The sequence below is a fragment of the Theobroma cacao genome, chromosome 7 (assembly GCF_000208745.1).
Source record: "Theobroma cacao cultivar B97-61/B2 chromosome 7, Criollo_cocoa_genome_V2, whole genome shotgun sequence".
NCBI classification, from domain to species: Eukaryota; Viridiplantae; Streptophyta; class Magnoliopsida; order Malvales; family Malvaceae; genus Theobroma; species Theobroma cacao.
The window spans coordinates 21,262,016-21,271,540 of NC_030856.1; the positions used below are offsets into that span (position 1 = coordinate 21,262,016).

Genomic DNA, 9,525 nt, shown 5'->3' on the forward strand with positions numbered 1-9,525 from the left:
CCCCCCCCTCAAGCAGCACATCTGCTGCTATTCTTTCCCCTGACCCTCCTAATTTTCCCTCCCCTTTCTGCCTCTCCCTCTCATACTAAACCCTAAACCAGCAGCCACCAACCAAGTCAATTGGTTCTCTTTCATTCTTCAAATGGTGCTTCATTATCAGTCCAAATTACTGCCAGTCATCTATTCTAGCAAGGTAAACCATAGATTTTTTTTTGTTAGTTATTTTGTGAAAATAACAAGAGAGAGAAAGCTTGAGAGATTATGAATATTATTTTTTTTTATTAAAATTCATGCTAGAGAGAAAAACCGATCTGAAACAGACTGAACTGAAGCCCCCTAAAACTGACCGAAACCGACCTTTGACACAATGCGGTTCGGTCGGTTGGAAGAGTTTAATTTTTTGGTCAGTTTTGCAAAAAACTGAACCGACCAAAGCTTGCTCTCCCCTATCTGTAAGTTGATTAAATAATACTTTTAAATCAAACAAAATCTATATAAAACTGATACAAATACTACAATTGAGAACATAGCATTAACGGTCGCAAAAAGGTTGGTTCCTGAGGTGAGTGTGCAACTTTGAAAAAATTCACTTCTAGCTGCATTCAATTACATTATGTTTGTAATGCATGCTAGTATGACAAACCCCACAATCATGATTAAAACTATGCTCTCATATTTTCCTTTTGACATATGAGAAATTGGGTTCGTTATCAGGTCTGCCCAGATGGAAAGACTATTGAAGCAGAAGCAGCCCATGGCACGGTTACACGCCACTACCGTGTTCATCAGAAAGGAGGTGAAACCAGCACTAACAGCATAGCGTCAATCTTTGCTTGGTCACGAGGCCTGGCACACAGGTATTGTTTTGTTATTCACAATCCTGTGGATGAGTGCATCTAATTTACATTATAAAAAGCGTGGAATCCTTAAGGGTGTGTTTTTAAGTAAGGAGGGGTAATGAAATTTATGTATTTGTGTCATAATCTTGAAAATATTTTCATAACGAGGATGAACAACCTTCAATTTTGGGCTTTAAAGATTCTAAAACCTAATACTATTGGCCAGCAAGCTTAGAAATCTATTAAACGCAACCCAATTGCTGTGATCTTTCTTAAAAGGAAGAAAAGAAAAACCCAACTTAAAAGTTGCTTCTTGTTATCAGCCAAGTAGCTTCTCCCCTTGCAAATGAACCTGACTTGTATCGTTCAGCTTTTGCTGTTTTAAATCCAGCCAGTGCCCTCTATTATTTCGTTTCTATCTTTTTCTCTAATTTAAGGTTCAAATCACAATTATACAAGTACAATGAAGATTGTGACACCCATGTTAGCCTTCTCTTCCTTTCTTTTCTTCTGTCTTGCTTTGTGATCTCAGATCTTCTAGTATTTCTCTGGTCAAAGCAGTGTCAGCACTACCATTGCTTCATCGGCAATGAAGTTATCCATGCTATCTCCTTTTTTATTCCTTTTTATTTTTGAATTCTGGTGTAAATCCTCATTCCAAGCCCTGTCTAGATTACAAAATATATTATTTTTATTTTTTACTGTACTTAACAGCATTGGATATGTATTCTAGCATATCGGAGGCCTGTGCATGTCCAACAAGGTTACAACACTAACATACACAGGGTTTTAGAATGTATATGTTTCTTATCTGATGGCGAAAAATTTTATATTTTATTATAAGTCTCTAAAAATTTTTAATTTTAACTCATTAATGAAGTTACACATTTTGGTGGCTTGACAATGTATAGAAATTATACACTATCAGCAAATTGATATACATCTCAAAGCAATAAATGTTTCTTATAGGTTGAGATTAAGTTTCAGAAATACTACTGCATTAATCCATGTGCAATCTGATTTTCTAAGCCCCTTCCGCATAATGAGGAACTTTTGAAATTCTACATCAGTAAAATATGAGTCGGTTGTCTGTAACATCTCCCATAACTTCAGCTTCCTCTGTTAATTGTGGCAAAGGTGCCGCTTTTGTAGAGGTTGTTATGCCCTCCATAGCTCCATGATAAGCATTAAGACTTCCACATCAAAGTAGGGATAGTCTCTTGATCTTGTGGCATCTCCAAAACATAGGCTTTTGAATTGAGTCTCATTAAAATTTTGCAAGGGCGGACTTCTAGGATATATATGCTTTTAATAAGAAATCTCTTGTCAAATACAGACCATAAACATTTAACCTTCTTGAAATCAGATCTCTTTTTGTAGCTTTCATGCTAACAATAATCTTTTGACAAACTTCATCATGAAGTTCCCGAATGTATAGAGCAAAATTATTCAGCTTTAGTGCTGGTCTTTGCGTTAGTGGCAAACAAAATGAGATCACTAGGATTGCATGGTTGAATTCCATTAGTAACTGTGGATCAATTGACTTAATGTTGTTATAGGCAAATCTGCAACAGGTAGTATCAAATCCCATTAAGAAAAATATTTACTAGCCAAACAACATAATAGATCACCTGGAGTTTCATTGACAACTTCACTTTTGCACCATCTGTTGGAGACTGGAAAGCCAAGGAAAATGCCTTATTGGAATTTTAGATTCACAGAACTGGGGGCAAATTGAAGTGCTGGGAAATTTTATTGCCACATTTTAACCTGCAAATGCTGATTTTTCAAAAGCCAGTCAGAATTCCTAAGAATTTGCATGGGAAACTCTACAATGAGCACCCCCTAAGAATAGGGATCTTTAATTGTGCTTGATTCTTAGCATGTACACTTAGGCATTGTAATATTTTCAGGGCAAGGCTGGATGGCAATGCCAGACTGCTAGATTTTACTGAGAAACTGGAAGCGGCCTGTGTTGGAACAGTTGAATCAGGGAAGATGACTAAAGATCTTGCGCTTCTCATTCATGGACCTAGGTGAGTGCTAGTAAATTTAAAAATTAATTTCATGTAACTGTAGGTAATAAATTTCATGTTTTGTGCAGGGTTACTAGGTCTCAGTATCTAAATACTGAAGAATTTATTGACGCTGTAGCGAAGGAGTTGAGTAAAAGACTCCATGTCAAAGCAAATTTATAAAACATGTGGCCTCTCACTCAGCTTTATACTTGGCAATAATGTCTATACCTGCAGTTTGATTCAGCTCACATATGGTTTTGAATTTTAGTTACCTGGATAGTTTATTTATCAATGTTCTATCTTGTTCATATATGTACTGCAATGATGCTCCCAGCTATGCTGCTGAAGTGAGCAAGGAGTTGAATAAAAACTAAGCTCGATGCACTCTGCACTCTGCACTCTACTTACTACATACATTAGGATATAATCAAATTAAAGATCTTTCGGATTGCAAAGAGGAATGACAAAACTTCATTATATCACATAGCAACAAAAGTGCAAAGAGAATCAAGGAGAGACCTTAGCCTATAAAGCAATTGGACTACGAATCTCACTCTATCAAAGTTTTTTCGCCTATTTTAATATGAAGAATTTTAATTTTTTACTTTAACAATAACAATTGTTATTTAAGATAAAAGTTGAGGACCTATTTTAGCAAAATTATGGATCAAAGATAAAACATATGTTACAAGCCACTCAAATGCGTCCTCTACGAAGAGATTCATATTTTCTTTTTTTTCACATTTTAAAACTTTCTACTAAATAATTTTGATGACTAATTAAGTGGTAACCTTTGTCTATTTATATAGGATATATACCAAAACTCAAAAGAAAAATATGCTCGGGATTCTTAGTAATCTCTATATAATTTTTTTTGAAAGGCCATAATCTCTATATAGTTGTGGGCCCAAGTCATATCAACTAATAACTAAAATTTTACTTGGATTTTTTAATCTGATATTATAATTTTATTTTCTTAAATTAACTAAGAAACTTTATTTACTCACTAATTGCAATAATATCCATTAAGATATCGCAACTGACCTTTGTAGAAAAACAATTATCAATGAGGTTTCTTTCATTACAATATTTACTCGTCAATTTTTGCACCATTCAAATTCATGTTCTTCTTGGGTTTTATGGATAAATAATTGATCATTATCATATCCAACTCATATAATACCATCATTTTCATTTTTAAAGGAGTTTGAAAAAATATTTTATTTAAAAATATTTAAATATATAATATTAATATAAGCAATATAATTCTAAAATAATTTTAGAAAACACATCAGCTAGATTTTTTGAGCCCAACGGTCTTATGAAAATCACTTGAGAATCCTTTTCTCAATAGAGAATAGTGAATTCTTTATTGAGCATCCAATATAATTTATTTAGAACTCAACATATCATTATATAACCTTTAAATTCACCATCACATGTTGACAATATCAAAGTCATATAAATACTAAATAAAATATATTGACTTCTCAATTGTAAGAATAAATTAATAAATTTCAATAAAGCTTTTTTTAGTTATTAATAGTGATAAGTTTATATGGTTTTTTTTAATTAATCATGTTCAATGTATGTATATCTTACACTATACCCACTTGTTTGCTTTAAGGTTACTATCTCAATTGAAGTTAAAACATTTTATTTTTGACATCTAACAATGTCATGACTACACAAATATTAAAACAGTCAAAGAGGTTTAACTTAACTTTTCAATACTCAGTTTATCAAAGTAATTCAATCCCCTATTATCCAATATCCTCGATAAGACATTGAGTATAGTGCAGTGTCTACTCTATGTTTGTCTTTATCATTTTAAATTTGCAATCTTCTTAACTTATAATGAAATTCGAAATTGAGTTTTGGATCTACATTCAACATTGGTCAAGATTTGATTGAGCTAAGTCATACCAAGAATTAATGAGATATCTCTCTTAAGTTACTCAGGATAATGTATCTTTTATCAATCATTCATCTTTATGTGAATCATGCTATGCCCAACATATACCTTATTGTACATCCTTTGCTAGGACTACCCAAGTTAATATCAAAATAAGCAGTCCCTATATAAGATAGCTTCATGATCTCAAATTTAAGTATCACTTACATGATTAACATATGAGAATATTTTCATAAACACTTGAGTAATATACTAAATGAACTTCTCATGGTGGATCAAGTTTATGAATTTGTTCTTGTAAAAAGCATCCATATGTTAGTTTCAAGTATTCCGATACTTCAATCAGGATAATTGATTGCTTACTTCACAAGTAAAAAATATACAATATGATAGTCTCTCGACTTATATCAATGTCTTGTCTTGATGAAGTATTAACTAGAAACTATTTAGGAGTAATACTTTGATACATTGAGGATTTCATGATTAAAAAGCATATTTATTCTAAGAAATTTATCCTATAAGTAGTAAACATATGAAATCATGTAAACTCATAGATAAAAGAACCTTTATTAATACAATGCATTAAATCAATAACAATGTTTTCCACAAAACATGTCAATTGGCTTGCAAGGCACACATTTACTCTATCAAAATCTTAATTCTAAGGATCACTTACACAACTAGTAAATAAGAATATTTTCATAAAACTTTTGAGTGAATTACCAAATAAAATTCTCATTATGGGTCATGATCATTTCAGTTGTTCTTGTAACAAGCATCCATGTGTTAGTTCAAGTATTTGCATATTTATCAATGAAACCAATTGCTTACATCATAAGTAAGAAACATAACATGTGTTGATCTCTCAGCTTTTATCAATGACCTATTTTGATAAAACATCGACTAGAAACTATTTAGAAATGATACTTTGATGTAATAAGGATTTCATTATTAATCTCTTTTTAATTCCTTTGACAAAACAAATCATAAAATATATAAACTCATACATAAAGAAGATCTTTTATTAATTCCAAATATAAAGTCAATATTAATGTTTTTACAAAACATGTCAACTAGCTTGTAAGGCACACTTCAACTCCATCAATTTATACACAAGAGGGTTACGCAAAATGCTATTTTGCATGGAAGAGAAGAAAATTGAAAAGCCCCTAGCTAGCACTAGAAACTACATTAAACTCTCCCCTCTCTCATAGAGATTTTCTCATTAATCACTTGTGTGGATTTCCATTAAAAGTTAGACACTTAAAAAGTTTGTGATTTGATACAATCCTTGGCCTTTGGTGCTCGGTGGATTCAACTTCACATGGATATAAGGTATAAATCTCCTTTTCTCTAGTTAAGGCAATCGACATTAAGTACTGAAACTTGATCTAGGTTTTGGAAGAAAATTTTAAATTGCACTACATGTTGCCTGCTTGTTATGCTTGATTTCCGAAAAACAACGTAGGCAAAATTCACCTCACCATGCCATGTCATGCAGGTTAATGGTGGATAACACTATTATCAATTGCTCTTAAATTGACTTTTGATGAAAGTATAGATATTAAAATCATTGAAAATGGAATAAAGGGACTAAAACAATCAAATTGAGATAATGGTGCGGTGCTTACTCTTATTGACCTCCGCATTTGCTCTTGCAATTATATCATTAGTTTTATGGAGACTTATGAAACTCATTTCATAATCTCCTAACCACCTTGGCTAAGAATTTGATTAAGCTAATGTCAATCAAGAACTAATGAGATATTTCCCCTCGAATCACTTGGAGTTATAATTCTTATCTTAACCACTCATTTGCCTTCATATGCTTCACATTATACCCAAAAACATCTTGTTTTAGCATCCTTGGTTAGGCATCCATAAGGATGAAATCAATATATAATACTTCACATACAAGACAATATAAGGTCTTAAGTTTAGGGAGTAGTTACACAGCTGACACATGAGAAGTATTGCATAGACACTTAAATGAGGTACCAAATGCATTTCTCAAGGTGGGTCATATTCAGTGAACTCGCTCTCCCCTGGCAAGCACCCACATGCTAGTTCCAAGTATTTTTATACTTCAACCTATGAGAGCGATTGCTTACTTCACAAGTAAGGAACATAACGTGTGCCAATCTTTGAGCATGATTGATGCCCCATCTCAATAATACAATAATCATAAACTTTTAGGAACGATGCTTTGATGCATAAAGATCTTATAATTGTATCCCATTACAATTCCTTTGCAATGCATATATAGTTCCATGGGCTTTATCTACATAAGTACAAAAAGCAATTAAATCACAAACTTATGGATAAAGAACTACCTTATAATTATTATAAATTAATAAAATGTCATACATGAATAACTCAAAATATAATTCCCATACGATCAAAGATTGGCTTGTAGGGCTTATACTAATAATGCATTCATAAGTTGATTATCAAGTCTGACTCCTTTAATGTTGTCATGTGGGTTAATAACCTTTCTGTTGTTCCTTAGCAAATGAGCAATACCATGAACTTTATTAACAACATGAAGAAAAGATCCTAAAATTGGTTTGTTGTTTACATTCCAAGATTTGCCAATAATCTTGTTGATCGGTTGTCTAAGACAAGTGTTAACCGTTCAAATGATCTTCTTCGTGTCTATTGCTAATCTGTACTTTATTGTTGTTGGTGTTTTTTCAAAATTAAAGGATTTTTCACATGATGGAAAAGCTATCATTCGCTCAAAAGTTATGTCACGAAAAGTGACATAATGTGTCTATTAAATATAGACATGTTTTCATGTGAATAGTTATATCTCTTTGAAAATGACATCCAAAAGTTAGGAGACATGTTGAAAAGACACCATTGCTCAAAAGTTAAAGTGAAAAGTTATTGTTTCAAGTTATAACTTAAAGGTTATAATTTATGAGATGAATAGTGATCTATTCATAAGATGACTATTGAAACAATAACTATATCTAAAATTTGTGTTGGCAAAAATCATAAAGATGCTTTTTAGACAAAAAGGTGTCTTTATAAAAGGGTTGTGTCCTTGAAGAAGAGACACTTGGAAGCCTATATAAAGGGCATGCCAACCATTTTGACACACCAAAAATCAGAAGCAAACAAGAGCAAGAGAGCAAGAGCAAGTGTTGTGTTTTATTATAAACATAAACACTTAAGTTCCCATCATCTTCAAGATATTCCGAATTCCTTAAAATCTACTTGCTGTAGAAAGTTAGTTCTAAGGCCAAACAACTTTGCAAACCCTCGGGTGTATCTAGCGGTTTACTTCATAAGTGCAACACGAAAGTTAGACGTTGGCTTATTGTATCCTCGAGACTATTCACATTATTCTCCTTTGCATACTGAGTGGTGGGGGTGAAATAAGTCTTAAAGATGGATGTCTATTTGAAAGGCTCGCCTTGAAGCCAATTTTGCCTATTCTTGAATACCGTATAAAAACCCCCATAACACCAACAATTGTTTGATCTCATTTACATATTCAGAGTTTATGTCTCTCGGCATGTTGCCTATGCTTTTGTTTCTGGTTCTGTTGTCATCTAATTTCTAAATTCTTCTACTTTTGTTTTGCTTATGCTATGTTAACCTGTTGATGGTGCATTTGCTAGTCTATTTTGCTTATGTATTTTTTTTAGCCCAACTTTGTGTGTCTTTGCTATTGACTTTTTTTTTTTCGGGAATCTATTGTGGTTCTCTTCTTGTTTTCTATGTTTAGATGATTGTGGAGTTTACATGCTTGTAACTTGACTTATTAATACATAATTTCTTGCCATTCAAAAAAAAAGGACAAATACCCAAATAAACCCCTAAACTATATCAAGAAAGTCAATTTAACCCTTATCCTTTTATTATATTCAAATAAGTTTCTGAACTTTTATTTTGGGTCAAATTGTCACGACCCAAATTCTGGGCCATGACCAGCGCATGGGTTCAATAGACGTAATCCACTAAACCCAAGCAAGTCTATTATTTATCTTACTCATAATTCCATCTATTATCATTAAGTCATATTTCATAACTTTGAAACAAAATAGTGATATACATTGCCAACTCGTACTGGCATTACTCATTTAAAATTTACATTAAGTTCATCTATACATAACAAAATAATACTCGACTTCCAGCAGAGGGACTCGGATGAATATACAGCTACCGAATGCCGAGACACCTACCAAAAGATGGACATAGGTCTACAAAGACACCTTGTCCTAATTATCGACTGTCTCGTGATCTAAAAACATTAATTTGAAAATGGTGAGTATAAACCCAGTGAGTGAACAAGGAAGCGAACAAGCAACAATTAGGGAGAATTTAAAATCATGATGCACTTGTTTCAAAACAATGCAATTTAGTTCATTCTTATTTAAAACCCCTCCAAACCCAAGAGTTTCTCACTGCAACGAGCATGAATTTCACTGCAGCGAAAACGAAGCAACAAGAAAAACATTTTTCCTCACTCAACAAAAAGTCATCCTGCTAAACTAATAAAATCAACATAAAATTCATGAAAATTCTCAAAGTACAATGTGTTAGATTTCACGTACATTACAACCATAAATCATTGTCCATCAATTTGCTATAACACACACATTTACATATGTATATATATATATATACGTATATACCCATCATCATCATCTCACCAACCCATCATCATCATCACCAGCTCATACGCACTCCCTACTTACACATGGCTGGGTCATCACCGGTGTCAAGACCCGGAATCTCCCTC

General features: G+C 32.7%; 1 protein-coding gene across 2 annotated transcripts in view; it reads left to right on the forward strand.

The window, feature by feature from the left end:
• The window catches only part of LOC18595004 (isocitrate dehydrogenase [NADP]), an 8,251-nt gene extending 5,003 nt beyond the window's left edge, over positions 1-3,248 (forward strand). For both annotated transcript variants that reach the window (XM_007022733.2, XM_018124560.1), the window contains exons 13-15: positions 715-857; positions 2,753-2,875; positions 2,944-3,248. In XM_007022733.2, the coding sequence (XP_007022795.2) occupies positions 715-857; positions 2,753-2,875; positions 2,944-3,037 (360 nt within the window). In that variant the 3' untranslated portion in view covers positions 3,038-3,248. The remainder of the gene's footprint in view (positions 1-714; positions 858-2,752; positions 2,876-2,943) is intronic.